This window comes from Diadema setosum, chromosome 6, assembly GCF_964275005.1.
Source record: "Diadema setosum chromosome 6, eeDiaSeto1, whole genome shotgun sequence".
NCBI lineage: Eukaryota > Metazoa > Echinodermata > Echinoidea > Diadematoida > Diadematidae > Diadema > Diadema setosum.
In genome coordinates this window covers 31772534-31800154 of record NC_092690.1, presented here as the reverse complement: position 1 = coordinate 31800154, position 27621 = coordinate 31772534, and the positions used below count along the sequence as shown (strand labels likewise).

At 36.9% G+C, this 27621-nt stretch overlaps 1 protein-coding gene across 1 annotated transcript; it reads right to left on the bottom strand.

The window, feature by feature from the left end:
• Positions 1-271: 271 nt before the first annotated feature.
• On the bottom strand, positions 272-23509 carry LOC140229728 (uncharacterized). The gene is made up of 8 exons (XM_072309968.1): positions 23494-23509; positions 20793-21017; positions 19055-19138; positions 18692-18746; positions 5367-5374; positions 4372-4491; positions 1728-1802; positions 272-405 (listed from the first exon to the last, which is right to left on the bottom strand). Exons 1-8 carry the CDS (start codon positions 23507-23509, stop codon positions 272-274), a joined length of 717 nt encoding a protein of 238 aa, XP_072166069.1.
• Positions 23510-27621: the final 4112 nt, after the last annotated feature.

Genomic DNA, 27621 nt, shown 5'->3' with positions numbered 1-27621 from the left:
AGCTTTCGGGAACCTCGCGTAGGACTTGGTTTCCATTTCCATTATTCTATCAGACTGGCATTGACACCTGCCAATTCTGTTGAAACCTGTTTAAAAAAAAAAAAAAATAATGATAATAATAAAAAACAAATAAACATGTGATTATTCTCCTCCAAAAGTGTCTTGCCATTGTCACCACACTCGATCGGCCAAGGACGCATTTATGAAATTGGGGCGGAACAGGAAGTGTTCATCGAGCATCTTTTTCAAAAATGTACGGCACGGACTTGATTCAAACCCAGGTGCCCGGATTATCTGATGAACTGTCCACCATTTCACATAGTCTCTCAGCCTCTCTCGCAGATGTTTGACGCGCGACTTCTGTGAGAACCTCATTTTTACCACCGACGCAGTCTCTATAGTCTCCTGGGGACAGAGATAACAAAGATATTCGGCAGTCATTTGGTTGGGAAACAGAAGAATGAAATAATTCATAGGTTAGATAACGGAGGAAACGTGAACGGTTACTGCCTGTGTACAAGGAGCTGGCAAGACAGTATATTTATGTGCTGATGTACGATAACTCATTTTCTACTTAGAATTACTATACTTAGGAATATAAACTTAGATCATGTTTTCGTATTGAAATATGATGGATGAATGGCGTAATGAGCCACTTCTGGATTATTGATAATATCTTGATTAATTAATGAAGGGCATAAAAACAGACTATTGTCTCTATTATGTTAACATATTCATAATCAATTATTTTATTTTGATTTCGGTCTTCTTACTGCAGTGCCATGCAATAAACAAACTGACGTTGAAATATATCATGTTTTTTTTTTTCTTAGCGCAGCTATATCAGTCCCAGTTAATTGAAGACTAAATGGCCATCACCTAGTTCCGTTTGAATCATGTGGCTCTATTATCAATATTTCCCTATAACATAACGTTTGATTTAGGAATAGCAAATTAAATGAAACGTTTTATATCTATCTATCAAAATGAACTGCAACATAAAGTACAGCATCAAAGTAAGGTAAAGGTAAAAATACACATCACATCGGATCGAATGAGGAAAAATCGTTGGTATAATTGATGGACACGAGGAATTTTGTACACTCGGTTACATTCATTTATTCAGGGCGTTTCCGGTTACATAGACTATTAAGTTGTATGGATCCTCTTCTAAATTTGGGAACACTGATGGGGTCGGAAGATAGTGCCGGTTTATATTTTGCAAACACATTTTTTTTTCACCCTAGCGATAATGCTTGCCTAGATTTATGACAAGCACAGAACTGCCAACTAGTACTGATTTTCAGTAATTTCTACTGAAATTGGAAAAGAATACTGAAGGCTACAAGCAAATTACTGATTTTAGAAATCATTGTCTGTGATATATTCTATTACACTGTTGAGGATTACTGATTTTCACTCAAAAAAGGTGCAAATCACTGATTTTTAGCCATCAAAGTACTGAAAGGCTTTTACAAAAGTTGGCAGCTCTGCAAGCATAATTATGATATCGTGTTTTTATAAAGATGACAATATTAAAATAGGGAAGCAATTCCCCCCCCCCTCAAAAAAAAAAAAAAAAAAGACCAACAATGTCTGAACCTAGCACCGTGGATTTACCACTATTGAAACTGACTTGAAATCATACTACCCAACTCTGTTTTTTTTTTTTACACTCTTAACATTTTTCACATTCTCGAAATAATGAGATGTCTAGTGTCACTTACGTTTATTGAAGAACCAGCAAGTAACACCAAACACAGCAGCAAAAATAGCACCAAGAATCGGTGGTATGGCATAAGCTATGGAAACACATGTGAGACAAAAAGAAAAGAACAATTATGCGATTTTTTTTTCTTTTATTCTGGCATTACAGCATCAGCATTGGTTTAAAAGGGTTAGATCCTAAACAAAGGTGATGCTGAATTGATGCAATCTTGTTAATTTCAGTCTAATTTATTTTTCACATTTTTTTTTTTTTTGTGAGCGTGTGTGTGTGTGTGTGTGGGTGTTGTTGTTCAATTCCAACTGCCTTTAATATCTGCTGTACTTCCACTTCGAAAACGCCTAATTTTTTGGCTGGACAGTCCGGTCACTAAAATTAAACTGGCAAAACTACGTTATTACTCCCTTGTACAGAATTTGAACGATGGTGATAGAACCAAGCACGCACATGAATCTCTCTCTCTCTCTCTCTCTCTCTCACACACACACACATTACACTATACTGCGTTTGATTTAACTGTCTATACACCTCCCTAGTAAGCAATGCAACTAACTGACGTAGTCCAATAAGCAGAGAAGGTTGACCGCATACCGATAAAAATTCTTATTAATTTCTTGAACGGGGATGTAGCTAATGTCGGTATCCCGGTTGTTGAAGTTGGGGTCGCAATGGTCACAGATATCCTCGCCAGTTCTACTCGGGTAGACGTCATTTCAGCTACACACGTGAAAACGTCACTCCGTTCAGGCGTAATCTTTACTAGTGCTTCAATATTCTGCGTTCCGTTTTTCTGGTAAAAAGAGTTATAGGCGATCGGGGAAATCTTGCCTTTGTTTGGGAGCCAATAAAGCGAGACGATACAGTGTGGGACGTTCCTCGCCCTACATTGCACCATGGCATCTTGTGGTTCGTAAGCCAGAAAGCAGTCCGTATTACTTGAGCATCCCTTGACAGAAAGGAAATCTGCAATTACAGGAGACAGTCAGATCATCGATTGATATTGTTTACATATGCAGATTTGCAGAATAAGCAGACACAATGATTACAACGATAATAATCAATAACAATGATAAAAATTTGCTACTAATGATAATACTATAAAATAAGATGATAGAAACATTAACTTAATTCTTGCTACTACATGGTTGTAGCATTGTCGGGTTGCAGCATTGTCGGGTAATAATTTTGCCAAGGACCAAAAGAGGCGGTCTAGTCTGTTGCTCCTCATGGGATAATCGGAAACAAACTCTGGTAATAATAGACCATTGTAAGGTTTATCTCTTCTTTCTCCATCTCTTCCCTCCCTCTCATCTCGAATTGTCTTATCTTTCTTCTTTATTTCTCATCCTCTCTTTCCATCTCAATCTCTCTCATATTTCGGAGCTTCAGCTGTAATTACTGCTGTTTCATGTTTGTTTGTTTTTGTGTATAGCCTACAGCGTTATGTGTTATGTGTTTAACTGTCTAAAGGTATGATGTGAATTATTGTCGGAAGCCTAAAGTAATATAAGCTGTGCTTTTGATTTAGGCTACTGCACTTGTGGTACCATGATTGTATACATTTACTTTTTTTTTTGCGCATATGTTATTAGAACATACGTTTCGATATCTTATTTATACCAAAAAGAAAAACAACAACATTTTATTGAATTCAATGATAATCATTGTGACCCAGTAATGCTTGTTTCTCTCTCTGTGAAAACGAATTTGAAATACCGGTAAGTCTAAACTAAATAATCAATCTATCTATCTATCTATCTAATCTCTCTTATCTTGACATGACATATTTAGAATGAGTAGCCTACATTCTTCCGGATACCCACTTTATTTTCCAAAATCTTCACTGAGAGAACGTTTCTTGTGCAAGAACGCAAATGCATTACATAACATTACATCACATAAAAACACTCTTAATGAAGTGAAATGTTAAAATACATACAAAGGAATAATTTCGCAACATTGAAGCAAAATAGCGAGAGAAAGAGAGTGGGGGAAAGCGAACAAAAAAAAATGAATGATGAAAGGTTTATCTAAATTTGATAGGAATAACTGGACGTCAGAGATTGCGTGAAACTAACCTGTCACTGACACGTCGGTATGGTTTTGGGTAACGTTGTTCGAAAAGTCGGCGACACTCGGCAGAAATAACGGCCAGCATCGTTGTCTTTGACTGTGTGAATGATCAGCGAGAAATTGGCGTCCATCGTCATCAGACCATCGCGGTATCTTCTTCCATCTATCTCATTTTGGTACCACTTGACTAGAAGGGTGACAGAATTGGCAGCATGTTCTGAAGACAGGAATAATTAGTAAAACAAAAATTGGAAAAAATAAAAATCTTACTTCGCAGAGTCCTATATAGCTTACATAGGCAGCGTGATAATTTCGTAATGCGCTGTTAGGGCATATGTCTTACCATGTTGCGTATGACGTCTAATTTTATTTTTTTTTTATTCTATTTGATAAATTTCTACAAGCCATTGAAAGAGACTGACATTTTTTTATGGCAAAAAAAAAAAAAAAAAAAGGTGACACACTACCTTACAAAGCCTGTATCTAATTGTGTACTATAGGTACGTGAAATTGCAAACTTTCTACCAACTGCGACAGATGAAGGCAACACTCTCACGTCAGTTAGTGATTACCTTTGAGCCAGTACACTGCCTGTGGCACGACGGAGAACTGACACTTGAGTTTCCCCGGAAGGCCTCTCAATAAAATCGGACGAGCATCAACGACCACAATGTCGTCTGAAACCTGGCAACCTGTTGAAAAATTGGATAGAATGAAACAATTTCAAAATCCCAATCCAAGGCCTATTTTGGAGTAGACCTAGGCATTGGAACCCGTCAATCCCCAAATCCCCTTTCTCACGATTCTTACGCATCCTTATCCTTGACATCATTCTGCTGGCTGATATTCACGTTACGGTCGTTTCTTATTTATCCATTATGTGGTTTTAATACATCTGCATTTCTGTTGTTTTCGTCGATTCGATTATCAAGACCGTCTTCCATATTTTTCAAAGTTATTGTAAATTGTCATAATTTTTTTTCTCTCTCTCTTACTTTAACCGTTGACCCTATTTTGTCGGCTTGCTGACCTTGTTGTACAGACTTTGATCATTTTACTCACGGAAGGTGGTTAAAGGATTATGTATTTCATTGTACCCTAAACCGCTCACTGAATGACATGTATCATGACACTGCTAATCTCACATGTCAGGTGGTTGGCCGAGTGCATTATCAATGAAGGTTTCTTTCTTTGGACAATATCATTGTAATTGTCATGAAGATAATACTTTCTGACAATTTTCGTTTGCAGAACTGAATGGATGATTCTGAAAGAAAGCATCATTCGCTACAGGAAAAGGTATGGTAATGTCCATGCTACACATATTTTGACACAAACTGCAATGTCAATGTAATTACTTCTTGGTAGTTTTAATAACATAAAAAAATAAACTGGCTGTTGTCTCTACCAGGTAAAGAACAGCTACCGAACTTAACTAAGTAAAATAAGGACAAATACTAATCGATTGGCGAGTGTTTACCAGTTGCGTATGATGTACAGTATAATCTTTTAATTATTATTTGTTTTATTACAGTGAGTAGTTAATTACCATTTGTTTTACACTTACCGGTGTCTCTAGAGATTACAATTAGACATGCAGTGAAGATAACAATAGTCCTCTGGTAACCCATTTTCTTAAACATGTTTCGAGAAAAACCTGCCAAGAAAGAATGAATAACTCGATAAGGTGGAGGTTATTATTCAGCATGAGACGCTTTAAAACAATAACAGTTATTGTTCTTTGATTATTCTAAATATTTTACTTATTCTCCTTTGCTATTTAAATGGCATTTGATATTTGATATACAATAACTTGAAAGCACGTGTTTTTAGCCCGCATTTAAGCGGTTACCAAGTAACAAAATAATGTGCAAAGCACAGAACACTTGAAAGAAAAAGAAACAGGAACGTGACATAGTGCAAAGGTAAGGGTTGCCAGGGTAAGGATTTGTATCTAAACAGAAACATCATATCTTGCAGATCTCATTACATCTTTCATAGAAGCTCTCTTCCACAGCCTTTCGGTGTTCAATCCAGTTCCATAAGGGTGCACGTCACAAAACCGACACCCAAGAGTCATACAGCCCACAAGTCATACAGCTCACAAGTCATACAGCCCACAAGTCATGCAGCTTACAAGTCATACAGCCCACAAGTCATACAGCTCACAAGTCATACAGCCCACGACTCATACAGCTCACAAGTCATACAGCCCACCAGTTTTACAGCCCACGAGTTCGACACAGTGTAAATTAAGCCCATAAGATCGACATCAAGTAAAATAAGCTCTCTAGTTATACAGCCCATGAGTTCGACATTACGCACAAAAGGCTCACGAGACAGACATTAGGCAAAAGACATTCACGAGACCGACAATGGGCAAAAGAGGCTCACGAGACCAACACTAGGCAAAGAAACCCCACGAGACCGACAGGAACAGCGCCCCCTATTGACCAATTAATTGTACAGGATGTCGAGATAATGACATAAAGAAGGTATAAGAGATGGAAAAGGAGAATTTGCTAGGGTATTACCTCGTCAATTGCCCTCCATCACCCCCTGAACGGTTTAAAATCTTTAATTGTGTTTGCGTATGTGAGTGTTTGTGAAAAAAAATAAACAAAATTCAGTAAAAGGGCATGAGATGTTTCAACTTTACTTTCGAAAATGCCAAAACACCCTCGTTACCCTCTCTGCAAAGCCCATACCGGTATATACCTGCTTAAAAAAGAAAAACAATAGAATGATGTGGACATTCAGATCAACCAATTAGAAAAATACCCATCAGGTATGAAATGAAGTTCACTACAAGAAAATTATTTACAAAATGTTCAATGTTGTAGTGCACACCTGTTTTACATGATATGGGGGGGGGGTAGTCATCTGCAATGGTGTCGAAATAATGAAAATCACAGAAAATAGTAATTGTCAATTAAGGCGTCGTTAAGAATTCGGAAAAAAAAAGATGCATTCATTAAGTAACTTTTCTATTTTATGAACTATGTACTGTTTTGAGAAGAATAATTTTACAAACGCAAACTACTAAAATCGACGTGAATCGTTGCGATAAAAAAAAGTTTTCATCCGTTGAATTTAATACATTTAAGTTAAAGAGAAAAGTACAAAGTGAACTCTAAGCAGGCGGGTAAAAGCAGGTACAAAGGATATCTAATAAGGCGTACTTAACTTGTGAAGCGAGAAAGAAAAGGGCAAGAACAAAAAACGTAGATCCTGTCCACCGTCTAAGTAGAAATTAGGAAAGCCTAGTGAATATAGCATGGTGGCATCTAAAATAAAAAATCCATCGTTCTTGTCCTCTATCAATTTTACATCCCTTTTTTTTTGGGGGGGGGGGTGGAGGGGTCCTATGAAGAGGACAAAAAGAAAAAAAATGAAGTTTGTTCGCAAAAACCGACGTCCATTCTTGAAGATTTTGAAGTACGGCCTATGTCGTAAAGTACAAAATAATACCTTTTAAATGATATATTGGTCACTACATATACAGGTATATTTTTGAAGTTATGGTCAAAAGAAGCTAAAATGCTCTTAATATTTTCTTTATCTTGACCTATAATCGCAAATATCTCCATTTGGCAAATATGGACTTAGGCCCCTATCGGTTTTTGCGAACAAACTCTTCAAATGTAACAATGTAGCTCCCCGTAGCGTGACAGAACTGCCCCCTAAAAGCCATACGTGTAGAGATACATACTTAATGTTGTTGATATGTAGATGGTGCTGTTATTAGTTAGTAACAATCTCTCGCTCTCGCTCAACAGCGTAATGAAATTGCACTCGCCAGTATGTAATGTTCCCCTTGACTGAACACCCTACAGGTATATCCTTGTAATTGACATGTAGATAGCTGCGCTGTTCATCCTGTCGGTCTCGTGAGCCTTCTTTGCCTAGTGTCGGTCTCGTGGACTTTCTTTGCCTAGTGTCGGTCTCGAGAGTCTTCTTTGCCTGGTGTCGGTTTCGTGAGCCTTCTTTGCCTAGTGTCGGTCTCGTGGGCTTTCTTTACCTAGTGTCGGTCTCGTGAGCCTCAATTGTATTTTGTCGGTCTCGTGGGCTTTCTTTGCTTAGTGTTGGTCTCGTGAGCCTTTTGTACCTAGTGTCGAACTCATGGGATGTATGACTTGTGAGCCGTATAACTCATGGGCTGTATGACTCATGAACCTATTTTTTATGTCGGTCTCGTGGACCGTATGACTCGTGGGTGTCTGTCTCGTGCGATGGCCTCTTCCATAAGGCTATTATTCTGTATCTTTTGACAGCAGGCGAGCTCGTTGGCTTATTATTAAACATGTTTCCCATTGAAATCTGAAATCCCCGTTATAGACATAATACACAAGCCATCAGGTAACCGTAACGAACGATTCAAATTCATTTAGTGGTTTTTTTTTAATATATTTGAAATAGCCAAAATGATCTTGCAACCTATCTTTATTATCCTTCCTAGACTAAGATGAATGTATTCACTTCATGTAATGTGTGAAAGTTTGAGAAATTGCCAGCAGGGCAACGCCTTTGTTCCCACCACCCCCATTTCCCCTCCAGATTAATGAAAGTTGCATCCTGCAATCTCACGCAAACAGTCACTGCTTCAGGATATGGAAATTGATAAGACATTACATTCCGGTTAGTTATCGATTACATCTCATCTACAACATACTTCTATTCATATTCCCGGTCACTTTTACTTTGATGCAAACTATGTGATGTATCATTCCAGTACTCATTCCAAATTATTGTTACATAATAACAATGGCTACCAGTAATTAGGTCCACTCTCTGTGATCATTTGCCTGTAGTGGACGATCATATGTAGAAAGCCCTAACGTTTAATACGCGGTGATAGAAAGCTTGGTATATTGTATCAAAGATTTTACTAAAATTGTAACCGATGTAAGTGAGACATTATATTTCATTACATTTCATTACATTGACACTACACTATTTTTTTTCTAAGTATATGCTCGTTTTTGTTTGACCCGTTTAAAGGCATTATTTATCATTTGCAGATAAAACAAAAAAACCCTGATTTTGTGCTTCAAAATACTTCTAAGATGTGAGTTAGAGAAAGAAACATACAATGTACAAGTAATGTTAGTCAGTATAATCAATGTTAAGTAGTATTAGATATACAAGATATGAGCATTATTTATAATAGATGTTACAGTTTCTAGAATGAACCGTCTACAGTAATGGTTTGTTGAGAAAAATTGTTAAATCTCCTTCATATTTTATGCTCTATTGCAAAGTTTCTATATGCAAGATGAATTGAGAAACAACTGACCTAGACATTTGCCTAAAATGTGTTAACTCGAACATATTTTTTTTTTAAATCACTGTTTTCAATGGCAACGATACCTTTTTCCATCAATGAAAAGAGACAACTGGCTATTCCGACATTATCGTTATGTAGGGTATGGATATACACAGCAAATGCTTATGCACATTTCAAATTGGCAGAAATTTAAAAACGGAACATCCTCACCACTTACTCACAGAGGCAAGTGATGTACTCAACGACTTAACCACGTTTTAACTGATGTTCATCGAGGCACAACAAGTATTACAATGGCATGTTCCGTCAGCTTTTACTTACCATGCACACAGTAGATATGGTGAGGATTGTCGTACTGAATGAATTAGGCTGCCAAATCACGAGACAAAAATAGGAGATTGCTCAATGATCCTATGACGTTAGCATATCCGTATCCACAAAATGGCTGGCCCTACCGTTGGCAATACATAATGGTTGCACAATATGCGTTTCTTTGCAATGTTTTTATTCACGAGTTTAAAGGTGGGAGATACCTTTTACAGACCTCCCAAAATGCAGAAAAACATTACATATGAACCTCAGGGGACTTGTTTAGGCCACTGCTGAGAAATTTGGAAGTCAACAGTTATCTACAATTCGAATAATGCACAAAACTCAACTACTCAGTAGTTCTGTGTGTCAGCCACACTTAAGCCTTTTTGTTGCAGTCTTCTGTATTTTTTATCTATAAACACAAATCTAAAAGTATAAGAGCTGATGTAATAACATATAGAGTGTGTGGCAAGAATGTATATAGAAATGTTTGTAAGTTTTGATGAACTTTCTTCACAAAATATACATGATGGACACACATGCAGTGCATGGGTCTGTAAAGGTAGCCTAGTAATGTACTGGAATTTACGGCGAGCCCCGAAAAAAATCAATTCAAAATCTAACGGTCAATAAAAATGTACTAAATGTTACCTTCCACTTTCAATACTTCATGGAAGTTTCTAAAATGATACTCTCTTCAACATACCACTGTATTTATACAACTCTTCATTTAAGGCATGCAAATGGGATCCCCTACCTTTAACATGGAGCCAAGATGACTATCAAAATTAGGATGGTGTTGTCTTTAACTACGGATTTTCTGATTTCACATGGTTTTTAAATCTAGTGTGTCTCTAATGTTCTATCAAACTTTGTTTAAATATAAACAAAGGAATGACAAAAAAAGGGTTTTGTTTAAGTTTCTTAATTTTTGTTTTTTAAACATTGAAAGTTTGCTATCGAATCGAGGTGTGTCGTAGCTTCATGGTAAGAAATATACCTCTACCTGAGAACGCCGCGAGAGTTTAATGAATTGAAATTCGCGTTTGCTTTCACTTATAACTATGACACATGATTAGTTAAATTCTTTTTTATGATAAATTTTCGTGTTGGAGACCGTAATATAAATTAACTGAATTGAGTTGTGCGGTTATTTTGTTGCCATGAATCGTGAGGGACATGTTCTTGCTCTGGGGTAGGTCATCGTCTACAATGCTACTATCATAATTTTAAGAAATGTGAGTGTGTGTTTTTGTTCGTGTGTGTTATGTGTTTGTGAATGTGTGTGTCATGCTTGTAAACACACCTGTTTAGCAACGCGAATTATCTAAGTTGTTTCTCTTGAATGATATGCTGAATTAGGTATTCTGTTTCAAAGATCTTCCTGATTTAATACAATCCCCCTAAAGAAAGTGATACCGACAATATATAAAAAAAAGAAATTAGAAAATACAAAAGAAAAACGAGCAAGCTGGAAAACAAACTAAGGATTCGGCAGAATGACGTTTTCAGGTATGAAAATAATGACAAATATGATAAGAACCATAATCTCTATGTTTTTTAATCTGTTTTAATACTTTTTTATTCACATACATGTATATTTGTCTATGCCAAAGTGAAAACTGACACCGTCTATGCCACCATCAGTATACATAAAACCGCTACACCGACCTCTTCCTCTTCCTCTTCCTGTAAACCAACATGACACAGATACATGGAAACAAAGGAAAACATTCAATTTGGATTGTACCCACCAGCTAGCTAAGTTCAAAAAAGCTGTTCTGATGCGTGTGCAGTCATAAATACCTGAACAAGTGATGTCTATTTCTTTTTAAGTTAATGGGGCAAGTGTAGATATTAATAACAATAATTACAATAATAATGATATCAATAATGATCTCTGAAAGGGTTGGAAGGGGATAAATTTTATTTTCGCTATTTGTAAATATCAAAATCATTTCTGAGTACCTCGTCTATGATATGAACAAAGTCATCTCCTTATTTTGCGTAAATCGACATAGAAATAAATTGTGTATCATTTATGTATTAAAAGAAGTAGCATATTAGATTTTTTGCGCATTTGTGTGTATTTATGCAATAAATAATCCAACAAACGAGTATAGGCACGCATAGTTAATCAGCATACTTATAGTTGTTCAATAGATTAGTTTTCACACAAATACAATTATTACCTACAAATTTGCTATAACATGGTATTACTTAACACATCTGCACCGAAAATCTGCTTTAAAAATTAATTGGCGTCGGCAAGAAATTCTGTATCATCCTAGGATTTTTTTTTAATCCACCTACTCATATTCTTTTTGAAACTCCGAAACTAGTCTTTTCGGCATGGTTAAGGCAAGAATCGGGCTATAAAGGCACTTCAGAAATAAACAGAGGATGTGGAGTCAATGCGAGGTGACGAGGTGACTCCCCTATGAAAGTGATATATACCAATTGCTTGCTTGATTATAAACAATCATTGCTTCTACGCCAGGCACGGAAAACAAACCAAATCAATTACCTAAGCAATCGGCGATGATGATCGTTAAAATAAATTCCATTTAATTTACTGATTCTGTTGATATTGATGCCAGTGCATCTAATGATGCAATAAGATATGGTGATGACCTTGATTGCTATAATAATGTTGAGCAGGTGCCGTTGATGATTTGTCAGCAGATTCGACGATTCGGCTGATCGTCCTCATATAACTTGTTTGAATACTGTATCATATCTTTTTTTTCCCTTTTTTTTCTCCTATCACGTATTATCATTGGGCTAATACTATCCCTTTTCGGTTTTTGTGACATTATGAAATTTCTGTCCATTGCATGAAAACAAAATTTGTTTCTGAAATATTTTCCCTCATCATCATGCGCTTCTGTTTCCTTTGCCTCATCGCCTCATGACCAGTAAATTTATGACCTTGAATGGATTTGATAGCAATGTGTTTTTGAGATCAAGTTTTTACTGTTTGAGAGAATAAGTCGAAGCTGATGTCCCTTTCAATGTCAGTGTCAGTATGTATGTCCCTGCCCTTGTCTCTTCCCTAGCTTTCATTACCCATTCTCTCTCTCTCTCTCTATTTATTCTTCTTTCACAAATAGTCATATTCCCCTTGACTTTCATAGCACTTTCCTTCCCGATTAGTAAAAATTCTCCATTTGATTTTTTTTTTCCCCGCGTTCAATAGTCCATATGGGTTACAGACTCCGATTCTTCCCATTGGTTTCATTAACTCTTTATGTGCCACGTTCGCACGCCCGACTCAGTCGACGGCGTGCCAACTTCGCATATTCTGCTCAACAAACAAAGCCGCCAAAACCGATCGATAAATCCCTAATCCAGCGGTACAATCAAAGCGCTTCTCGCGCTTTTGTTCCTCTCACATACGGCTTGCATTCTATCTGGTGATTGACCATCAAGCGGTGTTCCAAACTAAATTTGCTTGTACATTGTAAGTTTCTGTCACTATTTTATGTGTAAAAGTCATGCCTTTACAGTAGCAACCAGTAATTCAAAAGAAAAAATGAAAATAGAATTGTCACACATCGTATATGGAAGCAAAGTTTGGCATTCCTCTTTAACTTTGCTCACTATTATGTCCAGCTTCACAGAAATTTCTAGAAGTTATACAAATTGGAAAAACAGAATTCTTTCTCAAAGCATGACTACCTTCGTGTCTCAGAATAACGTGGCACACAGGGGGTTTCCACCATGGCATATAAAGAGTTAATCTTCACTTCTCTTTCCTGTCTCCATGATTTTCCAACCTGCAATTTCTCCCCCACATCCTTTCCACTTCACATTTCTCATCCAAGCAATGTCCGAACCTTTTACTTGATTACTTTTCACTATATTTTCCCTTACGACTCTATTCTGTCCCATTTTCTCCAGTCTCCACTAGTGAAACTTCAACTTCCAGCTCTCGTCTAGCCCTCGATTGTCACTACGTATTTGCCTTCCTTACAATCCCCCTATGTCGTTTCCCTCCTCAGCTCTACTCTTTCTACGCTATCCTTTTGTCAAGCCACGATTCCTACAAGAACTACCACACATGATGCTACCGCAAAACTTTCTCCCTCGTTGATCCCGTAAATCTATTGTCTATATCTGAAACCTAGGTAGATGATGGTCTCACTTTGAATGTTGTAGTCAAGGGCCATTCTGAAGAGAGAAAAGACTGATACTATAAGGGGGTATATGTTGTCACACTATGCCATCTACAATGTATTTCTTATTTACGTCACAGTAAACTATAGACTGTCGTTAATAACTCGAAGTTTTGTGAATCGAAATCAGGATCGACAAATACAACATAAAGAACATGAAATTGAAGAAGTGTAACATGTTAATCTTTAATATTTTCTTAACATTGACAAACACACTGAAACATGCAAATGTTAAGAACCATTGATTACATAAGGCATATATGCAAGAATAACTTTAAAAAAAAGTCATGATTATGCTGTATAACGTTCTCATACCATTCATATTGACGATAGTTTGCTGGTAATTATCTTTTGAATGCATTGATAGCTAATCTACAACGCATTACAAATACTGTATACAAAGATTCCATTGGATCCAGTTTTGTACACTCCACATACATCGTCAAAAGGACTCCAGCTAGAAACCATGAACACGTACTCATTTACTATTATTTTCGATTTTTTTGTTTACTACTTACGTTGCTCTTTTTATGATCTCTATCTGACTTGCACAGTTTGTAATATATAATATTATTACTATACATTGCCGTATTTTGTGTACTTTTGTTTGTAACGAGTATATTTAGCATAGTCAATGCGTAAAAAAAAAGATTCCCTAATCCGAGAGGGCTACCAGATTCAGTTCAGTTTATTTCATTTCAGTACGGAACCTGCTTCAACCAATGGCTGTTCTATAGCTGGTCCGTGCACAAAGAAAAAAAGAGTACGTATAACATCGTCATGTATATAATAACATAAATAACAATACAGACAACCCCCCCCCCCAAAAAAAAAGAAATATATATATATATATATATATATATATATATATATATATCGATTAAAATATAAAATAAAGTGTCAAACGTGTACCCTTTCCCATCCTCTCTATTAAAAAAAAATCTGAACATTCATATGACATACAACTTTATTCATCAAATATGATTCATAAATTAACACCATTTACACCTTTACACTGAGCTGAAATCGAGCATATGACTTATGTTTGTTGTTATAGTTGTGCGAGGTCTTGATAATTTTGAATTCTTACATATATTTCAAAAACCATAATTAAAATTCTTTAAACAAAAATTTAATAAACTTACCTGCAACCATTTCATTGAAATTTATATACATAACGTATGAAACATGTTTATATCATATAAATATATGTATATATATACATAGACATCAACAATACGTTGACAATGTTTAACACAATATCGGGCTTTTGTTGAAAAAACGGTGTAATATGAATTGGTATGCAAATCATACTTTCATCAGTACTAGTCAAACTTTCAGGAAAACGATGTAGAATGACAAGTGCAACCTTGAAATTCACGGAAACACGGCTTCGGTGAAAGCCTCGTTATTTCTATGTCCCAAAATTTGTATCCAATATGCTATTTGCTTAACTTTCATACCAGCGTTCTTGCATGCATTTGTTGGAATAGTACACAAACATGATATTATAGTACAATAAACATAAGATGATAAGATTTCAAGGAAAACAATCAACGCGACATAACAACCTGTAGTTAAACGGTTCTCCTAATTAAATACAGGAAGTGAAAGACAATGATAAATATGTAATAAAGACTGGGAAGGCAGGTGAACTAAGGTATTTATAATCACATTGAAATCCATGTAATAGCAACGACGTTATCTACTATGCTGACTAAAACGAGAAGTGCTTGAAAACGCTTTTTTTTTTCAGAATATAGGGTTTCCCAACCATGGTATTATTTTGACATCAAATCTGTGTGTGTGTGGTTTTTTTTTTTTTCATTGTTTTTGTCTATGGTTAGAACTTCACAGTTTCATCATATAATCATGGTCATCACAGTCATTACGAAGCTCTCATCAGTGTAAAAACCACAATGAAACACGTAAAGTTTATAAAAATCAAAACAGCAGCTTATTTTACACTTTGCATGGTGGCAAATATGACAGAAAGTGTAATTCTGCAGATAGTCACAGTCACTCACAGAATGCATTATGCAGTGGATATGCAGAATGCAGAATGCATATTCACAGAGGTTACAGCTCGTTATTCCGAAGATTCATTATTCCGAAGGCTCTTTAATCCTAAGATTCGTTATTCCGAAGGTTCATTGTTCCGAATTTCATTTTCGGATTAACCAATCTTCGGAATAACGAACCTTCGGAATAACGCCACGAATTTTCGGATAACGAACCCTTTTTCATTTTCGGATTAACGAACCTCTAGGTATAGGGAATTTGCGTGTTTCGGATTAACGACCCTTCGGAATAACGAACCTTCGGAACAGCGAACCTTCGGAATAACGAACAGCACCCATTCATAGAATGCATTATGTATGTCTTTATGACAACCAATCTTAATTTCCATGACAAACAACAAACATGCCAGCACAACTAAGTCCTTACTTAAGGCATCACCGTAGCAAAGCAACTGACATTTGTTAACTTTTGCTGTCATGATAGATTCTGCGAGTAGTTGTAAATCATTAAGAACTACTTCATGATCCTGAAACCCATTAATGGGACACAATGAACACTGATGAATTGTACGGGAACCCTTGCATATCGCTCGCAATAATTTCAAAGCAACTCTCTAATATTTTTTGTAACTGAACAAAAGTTAACGTAATTTCTTGATCCGTAATTTAAGAAGACCAGCACTTCTCTTATGAATAGCAGTCATTAAAGCGGAGGAAGTGAATTAACTTTAAGTTTAGCAACCTGGCAAATGACAAACTGTTTCACCTGTTGTCGGATTGCAGGAGTTTGAGATATTGACTCCGACTTTGAATCTTATCCCTCTGTGTTCGTGTACAGATCTATGTAGAAACACAACAATCCAGGCTGCACCAATGATAACTTGTTTAAGATGTCTCCAATGTTTGTTTGTTTTTTCACGTGTTGGTAACGTTACAAATATCACCATTTCCATCATCCCTGTTAAAGTGTCAACTACATACCTGAATATAGAAAGGAACTGCATTTGCTTATTCACAAAGATACGTAGGTCCCTAAATACAATGAATTATATGTCAATTTCTGGTAGCTGGACTATATTCATACACAGCCTACAGGGTGTAGCCTACATCACGTCATTACTTCAAATGTATCAATTTAGCCCATTTCACACCATTAAATTCGGAGCAGAAATAATGCATAATCGGAGTTCTTTACAAGCACATAATCATAATCTAGTTACTATAATTCTGCTACGTTGTATGTGTACAGTTCCATAAAAAGGAAAATGCATCATCATTTGGTAATCCCTCATGGTGAATAAACTCTACAAGAAGCGCAAAAACAATGAAATTTCACGGCAATAAAGTCCTTGCCAGTGATATTCTAAGTCCACGACTACGTGATATTCATATCTACATTTCACCTTGCGCATGGGGATTCACATCAACTGTCAAGGCCGTGTGTAGCTGAATATGAACTTGCTAAAGCAGTTACTCCATTGTCTTCTAAAGACTTCCTTGAACCAAGGCACCAGTTGTGAAACAAACATGTGACAGGACCCTAAAAATCTTGGTTGCAAGGGTGACAATTAAAACACGTCTTCATGTTGGAGTGTGGGTATGAAGCATAGTAACGTTCCCACATTAACACTATTCCAGGTTATGCTGCTTGTGGTGCAAAAGATGAGTGTTGTCAGTGAAGTTCATGTCAAAACATTTCTCATTTTCATTTTTTAACCCTGTACGTTCCACCGAAGTAACGCGACACGAAGACCAGAAGACTGTTCATATCCCAGACGTGACTGTCAAGTTATTTCGAAGCTATGGAGGCATCTACATGCTGGATTGTGCCAGGAGAGACAAGAAAGAGAAAAATTCAAGTTGATACTTATCCACTTTCGATTTATTTTTAATTGAATTGTCAATGCCATGACGATAATTCTTCGCTCATTTTGTTGACAAAAACCAGGACAGGTTTTTCTTTACAGTCTGTGACCAAAGTGTCACTAAATGATGGGTGACAGCGTGTACCTTGGGTGTGATGCTTCCGGTAGTGTTGTTGTGCGTGTGTGTGTGTATGTGTGTGTGTGTGTGTGTGCGCGCGCGCGTGTGCGTGTGGCAGCACGGCATGTTAAGAAGAGATTACCACATGAAAAATTTACGCTGCCCCATAGGAATCAACAGTTTGATAGAGGACAGGCTCATCTTTATACACATGTGGATTGGATGAAGGCAGAAATATCAGCAGCAGACATCAGTGAAAGTTTGTTTAAAATCGGACAATCCAAAGTTATGAACGCTTAAAGTTCCTTCGCAGTCACTAAACTGGATGTGAAAACTACTACAGTTTAATGATGTCACTTGAGAAGGAAGATATAAGGAAAATATACAAAAATGTATATATATGTATATATATATATGTATATATATATATATATATGTATATATATATATATATATATATATTATATGTTATGATATTGTACACGTGTATATTTTTTTAATGAATTGACTTGTTAGTGACATATGTTAAAGGGCAGAATCATTCCCAATGACTTCTAAAAGAGGAAAGTCAACGATCCTTTTTTATGCGAAAAGAGTAAAAATATGTTGATTGATTGTGTGTGTGTGTGTGTGTGTGTGTGTGTGTTTTCTTTGCATTGTTATACGCACATGACATCACAAGCTGTAGTAGTTTTCTAATCCAGCAATGGTAGCACTGAAATTCAAAATTCATAACTTTGAACGGACTGTTCGATTTTCTTCAATATTTGACTGGTGTTTTCTACTACACTTGCTTCATTTTTTTTTTCAATCTATATATTTTTTTTTTATTATTATCTATAAAGGTTGACCTTGCCACACCTGTTGCTTTGAGTGTGTGCATGGGGTGGATGTAGGTGTGCGGTGTACTGAGCAGCGATAATCAAATTCAATTTATGATAGCAAACACTCTAAGAAAAATAGGTTCATCTTTGCACCCTTACCAGCGTCACACTGGGAGCACCTTTGAAGGTGGTTCCACTCTGACACTGGTCATAAAGGTGCAAAGTTGAATTTGTTTTTCTTAGAGTGTACAACAGAAGACAAAACGCGCAGCTGCAAACTTACCTACTGCACCATCGGACTCGAACTGTTTGTAACTTGTGTAACCTTGCCATGCCTGATTCCTGGTTTTACAAAAGAATACATCAATGAACATAAAACAGTTACTTTCGATTCATTTTGAATCATTTTAGTTCATACATTTTTTTTTTCACAAGCACGGCTTTGACCATATAAATGAACTTGACGTTTCCATTCAAACTGTACTTTACACGCATTGTAGTCCCAATAGCTAGAGCAGTTCCAAGTGAGATGAAAGGAATTTACGCAGCTCAAAGAAAATGTAATAAGCAAAAGGCTAAATGCCACCGACTTTATCACGTCTAGTAACTTGTGTTGATCAGCTATAAAATACATGAATGGACGGGCTTACCTGTCATGATTTCGTTCGCCAAGTTGATGTATCCAGCATCGTACACTTTATCGCTCAAATTCCTGTCCATTCTTTTGCGAAAATCTATTTTTGAAATCAAAACGGGGAGTGTAACATAATTTTCTATTATGGTTACCTCTTTAGTGCGTTTATTTCTTACAAAGTGATTTCTGCCCCCCCCCCCCCCTTTGGCACTAGATGTGAACATGCAGATGACATGAAGCCATTGTTTGATTCAATCTGATAGCTGAATGCAATATATACGCTACTCACAAGCTGACCAATCTACATAGTAAGACCTAGTCCAGATACTGGACGATTTTGATCGTCCGCATTCCCCCTAACACACGCATACACATGCATGCACCCACACACAATGCGCCCAAACGCTGATTGCGACACTCCACCAATTGGTACTCCCGAAAAAATTATGTATTCAGGAGGGGAGGAATTGTGTAATACGGTGTACATACAGACACCATCAACGTACGTCCGTACGTACGCGGGTACACTGCGTACGAATACAGTCCAGGAAGTGGACTAAGTATTCTAACCTAATAGCAGTGTGGATGATTTCCCGTCCTACTTGAGCGAATGCCCATCGAATGCCCATCGGATGCCCAACGAATGCGAAAATTTGAAGATACGTTAAAGGTGCAGATACTATAATAATTGTTAACATTTTTGACAATGTTTTTTTTTTTTTTTTTTTTTTTTTTTTTTTTTAGCGATTTATAAAGATTATCAAAGATACGCTGGAGCCGACAACTTTTTGAACATGTCCGAAATCTCCAGCGTATCCCTAACGGTCGTAACGAGTAAATAAAAAAAAAAAGAACGTTAGACATGTTACGAACAATGCGAATGTATGATGTATCTTCCAATTTCCGAATTCTTTGGGCAATCGCTTGGCTTTCGCTTTACTTTAACAGAGCCTTAACCAAGGACTAACAACAAAAACGACACGCAATAACTGTGATTCTGTCGATATTCTACCTACTAGTAGTGTATATAATACAATGTGTAATGATGTGACCTCACTAAACCACAGTGTCCTGCAGTTGCCACCCCTCACCATGGTCACGAACATTCATACAAAAATGTGTAAATTGTGGAAAACGCTCCGAAATAGCCACGTCAGAACTCTCCGAATAAGAGCGTTATGCTCTAATACGGCAGTTCCTGGGCCGTTCTGTTGAGGTAAAAACATTTTTATCACTAATTCATCAACAGGCTTACTATGATTTCTGCGTGGGTTTCGTCATGTTTCAGATGGCACAAAAATGAAATGAAAAGTGAGTAACCTACTGACCTAGAGTAAGATTACTGGAGATTGTGACTCTTCAAGACTTTTTGACGACTGTCTCTATAGGTTCTATTTCACCACAGCACTGCACTGCCAGTTGACTCTACTGTAGCACTTCAAACTTCAAACTTTAAATTGTGATCACGCATTTTGTTTTCAACACGTGATGTTTGCTGTGACTGAAATTTGGCTGGAGAAAGCATGAGGAACATGAATACAATAGTGCGTCAGCCTGCGTCCGGATATTACAAAGATCCGAAAAGGGGTTAGCCGTATAAGCAAACTGACGTCGGACACTAGTGTATGTACCAGGATGGACGTACCGGCAAAGGTTCAACCACGAGCCATGAACATGACCTGTATGGAGATCGTCAACCAACACCTGTAAGATAGGCCTATAGCAAGCGGTCTTACCGATCAGAAACTCTTTACCTTCTTCGGATTCTCCTGCGAGCTTCTTTAATAAGTTTCGAGAGTTTCCCTTGCCTTGTTCCATCCATCTCACCAGCAGTTCCAGGACAACATTGTACAATTCTGGGTCAGGCTGCTCCATCTTAACGTCCAAAAGTTTGCACAGCCGATCGGCTTCACTCGCTGGAATTTGATGCGCGAGTTCTATAAGAACCTCTTTACTCGGGACGCAGTCTCTGTATTTGCCTAGTAACAGACATTAACAGCAAATATTCGTTTATCATTACACATAAGGGGTCAGTTACAGTATTAACATGATAAAGGAATTATGCTTGCTAGATTCATGTTGTGTATTACAGTGTTATTGTTAATCTAATGTAACTATTTTTATGAGACAACTTTATGTTACCAGAAACGTCTAAAATTTTCAGCAAATGGTATTGTTGTCTCATATATATGCTACATAACGTATCGTTATGTCAAAGCACTAGTAATGGAATATGTGTTCTCTGATGTCCTTCTCATTGCTGTGCGCCAATTGATATGAATAAAATTTAGTGTAGCAAAAAAAAAAGGCTCCTCTTAAAACTGCTTTATATCCAATAGTGGCGACCTAATGGACTAGAATGCAAGTAAACACAATTAGCATTTTAATTTCTCTCCTCAATGTTATTACCATTATTATCTTCATTGTGTATAAATACTCTATTTTGTTTTATTATTCTTTATTCCTCTGTTGTTCCTTATCTTGTTTGATGTTGCCTCCCTATTCATCCTTTTCCTTCAATGGTTGTCCCCATGGTCCTCAGGATCATGACCCTCCACACTGAGCCTCCTCTGCCTTTTGTCTGTCCACCTTCTTGCTCTAACCCCCCCCCCTCCATCCTTTTACGTGTTGGGCTCCTTGCCCATGACTTCCCAACCTTCCCTTTTGTTTTCTTTGTTTTGTTTCCCTATATTGCCTATTCCTGACTGTTCTTGTTGTTTGAAGTCCTTACGTGATTGCTCTCCCTGTCTGTTTGTCGTTTTGCCTCCGACGAAGATTCTGCTAGGATCGAAAGCTCAGGCCCTTTTAACTCCATGACTGAAACTTATCAGAATTACTGCAAGAGAGTAAGACCCCCCCCCCCCCCCCAAAAAAAAAAAAAAAAAAAATCTAGCCAGATATTACTGTAATTCCATAGTTCGAAAGCCGCAACTATCCATGTTGTTATTGCATTTTTCTAAAACTATGAATCATTTCCTACCAATGATAGGTAAATGCATGCCAAACAGAAATAAATCAGTATTTTTTTTCCAAGAATTCATGCTGGACATTGTCATTCCATATACCTTGAGAATAACTAGTCCCATATTGAACTTAATACACGGATAAACAGCAAACATTGATAAAGGTTTGTTGAAATAAAATGTTCATGAGGTGCTGATATTGGCTGCAGTCACCTCTGTGTATACAGGAAGGTGATGATGACTTGTTTCCCAAATCCTCGCTACTGCTGTGTTTACAGATGTTAATGAGGAAATCATGATTATTATTAGTGACCAAGTTTACCTGTCACAAGTACTTCAATTTTTGTAACACAATGCCAGTGTTTCATATTCTGTTTTCGTTTCTTTTTAAAATCATGTAAAAAAAGGAGTGTTGGCAAAGATTAGTGTGTAGGCAAATGGGATACATAAAGGCTATGCACCATCGCCTTATCTATTAGTGATTAGTGTATTACTGTCGTTTTGTCTTGTAACAATATTTCCTGAAAAAATGAGAGATCTTAATTTTTTTTCTTCATTACTTCCTGTACGCCTCAAGCGGCTGATAGCTGACTTTATTTAAATTTGTGAAATAAACAATAAAGATGAAGATTAATCTATTCTCATGAGTAAAGACATATCATCCCTTTTGCATTCAAATTCATGAAAATTTGGTTGGAATATTTAAGTATTGAAGAAAACACTATTTAGAAACCTCCCCTAAATTTTGAAATCAATAGGGTCTTTATTTATTTAGTTAAATTGACCTTTAAAATTCGAATATTTTTTTCGTCCTACGGAAAAGAAATACAAATCTAAACAAGAAGTCTAGTTTTGACAGACCTGTGTGATGCACTTAAAATGTAGTTATGTATGTGTGGTATGTTGTTATTTGCCATAAATAACAAAGTAAAAGAAGCTAGTGAATTCTTCCTTTCTGACCGCTTTAACATGCATATATTTTGCTCGACGTATAAGTATCATATTACAACCACCATTATGCCGCTGTGCCTCGTTCACAGAATACGTTATACGGTAAGCACTTGGTGCGTTATTTGAATTTTAACGACTAACATCCTTCAAATATCACAGAAATGTTATAGCTTAACAATAGTTTTGTTATTCTGGTGGAATACATCATGTTTTGTGCTATTTGGGCAGGAATGCAAAAGGGATGGCCCATCTTTTAGGGACATCTTGTTTTTCGAATAAAAGGTGAGCATAATATTGGAAAATTTAAGTCCAGGGATACACTTTCTGTGGTCAAGGTGACAGGAAATTGGCAATCTACATGAGTGTCACATGCCCTCATTTACAATTCATTAGGCCCTAAAAGTGCTTCATCTGTGACGCGACTTTGTCTTTTTAAGTTGACAGGTGTATATAAATATAGGCCTACATCCAAAAAATCATAATTCCATGCAATCTATTACATAGAAACAGAACAAAAATCACCGGTATCAAGGTATATCACCCATTATGATTTCCATTGCAACATGCTTGTATCCAGCGTTATGTATGATATCAGCCAAGGCGGTACGGTGGTTACAGTCAGGTGGACACATCATCTTCCTCCACTCTGTCAGCATCTTCATGTTTTCTTGGATCTTGCCTCCTATTGGAGTTTGTGTATTAGTGTAGTGCTCAATGCCCAACATCTCGGCTAGCTTGCCAGGTTCAATTCGTGTTGCCACGGCCATCAGATCGCTAGTACTCACTTCGTAATCTGTTGTGACATCATGGGCGTGAAAACAGTAATTGGATTACAGCGTGGCCGTTTGGCTAGGTTACGCGTTCGTGTATTATATATGGCACTGCTCGGTGGATTTAAGGAAACTAATCGTTTAATGAATTTAGCGAGCCGGTTTAGGGACATTGAAACTGTAATTCACTCTATGTCCACTTTGACAGTAGTAGGCCTAATGAGAGTAGGACACAATGACAGAAGTTTCATCGCAATTGGTCATGAAATATTATGTTAGTGGCGAACATCTTTCACGTTATTACTCAAGAAACACAGACGCCAGCCTCAGCGATATGGACATTATATTACAAAAGTGCCTTTGCCTAGCAAGTGTCCCAGTTACACAAGCGCAAATAAAATATCTTTTTATCAATTACGGAATTTTTTTCCCTTTAGTTTAGAACTGATATTTGTATCTGAGATTCCGGTATTATTTTCTCGGGAATGCGTAAGAAGATGTACCACTCTGTTTCACATTCGATATGAATGAAGCGTCAAATATTGTGCTTATTGTTTTGATCTTATATTCATTTCAGTCAAAATTCAGTCAAGATGGGAAATAATCAGACAGAAAACCTTGTCTTTTGAGGAATAGTAGCCTGTAGATTACACATGCATATAGGCAGTTTTTTTTTTTTTTTTATTCTTGCATGAAATCAGAAAGAATTCTAGCAGTGAAAATTTAATTTAAGATGGGTATTGAGACACGGGCCTCTGGCCATACTGAATTAACAGACAGGAATGATGCCATTTATTGTATCAGCAGTGCGCATGCCATTATATCCATTTTTCTGTGAAATATCGCATAAAATATATTATGATTTCTTCCCCAATTCACGGATTATTTATCATTACATAATTATGTTCATCATCAGATCATGAGTTAATATTATATCATTTCGAACTCTAATTCGGAGTGATACAGCTTTATTCTACTTTTTTCTCTCATTCTCAACCTTGTCAAAATTACCACAGTATAAAATCGTCAAGAATATAGAGTAAAATATTCAATTGTTAATTGATTTGTTCTGCAGTCATGGTATCATCTCCAAACCAATACGATATGGATCTATTAAAGGCAGTAAATTGTCAAGGCCCACGTAAACCGTTTTTAAGTCTTGTAAACGAAATGGTAGTAATTCAACATGTTTCATTCAAATTGTACTATATTTTTGTTATTTAAGATGTTACTATTGTGTATACGTTGTTCTACAAATAGGCCCACTTCTAATAGGGTGAAGGGTGCTGGGGTGTCCTTACTGCGCCTGATTAGTAGATGGGCGCTGATGGAAATTTAAATCAGAGAAAACGATTGTCAGGTTATATTCGGCTTAATACCTGATCTGGGAATCTTAAGAATATTGATATAGGTATCTATCCTTTTAAAAGAATGACTGATCTACATATTAATATTTTAAACAACCTGACCAGATATTTCATAGGGTAATCTCAGTCTTGCTTCAAATATTTTCTCTTTTTTTTTCGACAACATCTACTTACCAAAATAGACTGTTCGGGATATGTGCCCGTAACCGCAAAGTATCAGTTTCTTGGGTACAGCTGTCCTAGTCTGATAATCCGGAGATGTCTTCACATTCTCATACTGTTGTCGTATGAATTCATTTGTTCCCTTATTGCTTGCTGCTGAAGAATAATCCTTTTGGAATTGGCTCAACCGATGCATGCTGTAACCCAAGGCTTTGGCAAATGGGTAGACATCTGTCATGAGTAGGCGCATGGCCAGTCGGGGAATCTCAGCTTTGATGGTTATTGTGCTATTTCTCTCAGCAAGAAGCCTCTCTGTGAACAGCCAAAACACGGAAAACAGCGTATGAACAGACCATGACGGCATTAATCCGTTGACTCACTACCATGGGAATACATATTCATATACACGCATAATGCCAATTACCATCCTTTTACATTCACCACCTTCATGTCATGTTTATGCACCTTAGAAAATTAAGAGAAAAAAATAAATGCAAATTTGAAATCCAATTCAAAACCTCTACGTACAGTGTAATTGGACATCAACAACATACTGACTCCATGAGGATCTCCAAGTCAGCAATAATTTTGCTACGCAGATTGATGCGGTGCCGCTATACGCCAGAGGTTGGTAAAGGTGGAAGACGTGTATTTGATCACTGCATCATCGAAAGGCCAGGGCAAAACGGCATTGTGACACACACTCTGTTAGTCAATGACACTTGTCTGTTTGTTGTCTGTGCGTACATTTTTGGGCAGTTCAATACTTCACCTTGAACAACCCCTCCTCCCGTACAGGACGGTAACCAGGACCTGGTATCGTTCTCGTGTAATCCACCCGAACTTTGTATTGTTACGCCGTCGATCTGTCGGAAGCGATATGGCAAGCGGGATGTAAGAGACGACCGGGCAGTAGGGTGTAGTCAGTTCCCCGGGAAGACGATAAGTATCGAAGACAGTAACATGTGTTCGGAAAGGTGTTGCTTTATTCATGGAGCTAAGACAACTTTGGCAGACTCCTAAAAACGGAGCTAAGACACACTCAATGTTCACTCATCATTGGGCCAGTACGTCTACATACGCTTGTTGTACCCCTGTACACTGTGAAATCTCTACTTCTATTTCTGGGACCTAACAGTATGTAAAATGCTGCACAAATATTTTTTGCTAAAAATCAGACGAGGTAATGAACTAGGATCGCAACAAGATTTTTTAAGAGCGACCCTTTCTCAGATACAGATTACCACACGTAATTTTATGGTCTTGAGTATCATTGATAATGACTATCAAAAAAGTATCTAGGTAAGAAAATATATCGTCAGATAATACGTAAATAAATTTTTAGAATAAAAATGACTTAGAAAAAAAAAGTGTGACAGGTGTGGTAAACCACAACTTCATCAAGATCACGAAGATGGACCATCAAAGATGGACGGACCATAGTAAACGCATATATCCAGTCTCCAGTACCTTAAGGTGAAATAAAGAACATGCGGCACGCAAACAACCAAGCGTGTGACGACAACTCTATACCAAAGGCATAACGTCAAACGTCTGAAGTTGATTGTTGAATGTTAGCATTTATATTCGTCTAATTCTTGAAATATCATTTTCTCTACTTTGGTTGATCTCAGTGGCATCATGTTTATGTTTCATCATAAGCAAGAAATCATACCTAGCCTATTTCTACACATTTATATTGTTTGCGCAAAGATGTAGAAGAGGTTTGACAAACTCACTGGTTCTTATTTTCCTTCTGCCTGCTATGCATTTTTTGTGTCTTTATATATAAATGGAAATGCAGCCTACACGGTGTGTAAACATCATCAGCTGACCGAACCGGTGAATAAGCCTCAATCAAAGTTACACCTAAATACTTATTCACAGGCCCTGCCACGCCCTATATATATTCATGTTTTGCTCTTTACACCGACAACGGTTTGGGTGGATAAAGGCAGGTTTAATCCACTCTCCGAATGATGGGGACATATCGTTTTTCGCTGTTTGGAAATGGGATACCTGCTGGAGAGTGGTAAGTGTAGAGTTATTCATGGGTTTTATCAAGTGTTATAATATTGTAACGAAGATAAACTTTTTCATGACATTACAATAGTCACATGGTATGAGATGATTGTATATTCAAAGTAAATCATCTAATACTATGAAAAAGAAATGTGCCCAAGAAAAAAGAAAGAAGTCATCCTTTCAGATTTTAAAAAGCAAAGAAAATAAAGTTGTCGCAAAATATTACAGAATGATATTGTTTTGAACTAAAGAATCCTGTACTATTTTAATACAATAATCTGTTTAATAAAAAACGAACGTATCTATTGATTTAATGACTGATCTAGTTTATCTCTATTTCCATTC

Excerpts from the sequence above, each read along its gene's own strand:
- LOC140229728 (XM_072309968.1), bottom strand. Across the intron at positions 19,139-20,792 it reads CGCAGGAGAATCCGAAGAAG|ATTTTCGCAAAAGAATGGAC; the intron begins GTAAAGAGTTTC and ends TTTCAAAAATAG. Across the intron at positions 1,803-4,371 it reads GGCAGTGTACTGGCTCAAAG|CTTATGCCATACCACCGATT; the intron begins GTAATCACTAAC and ends GTGTTTCCATAG.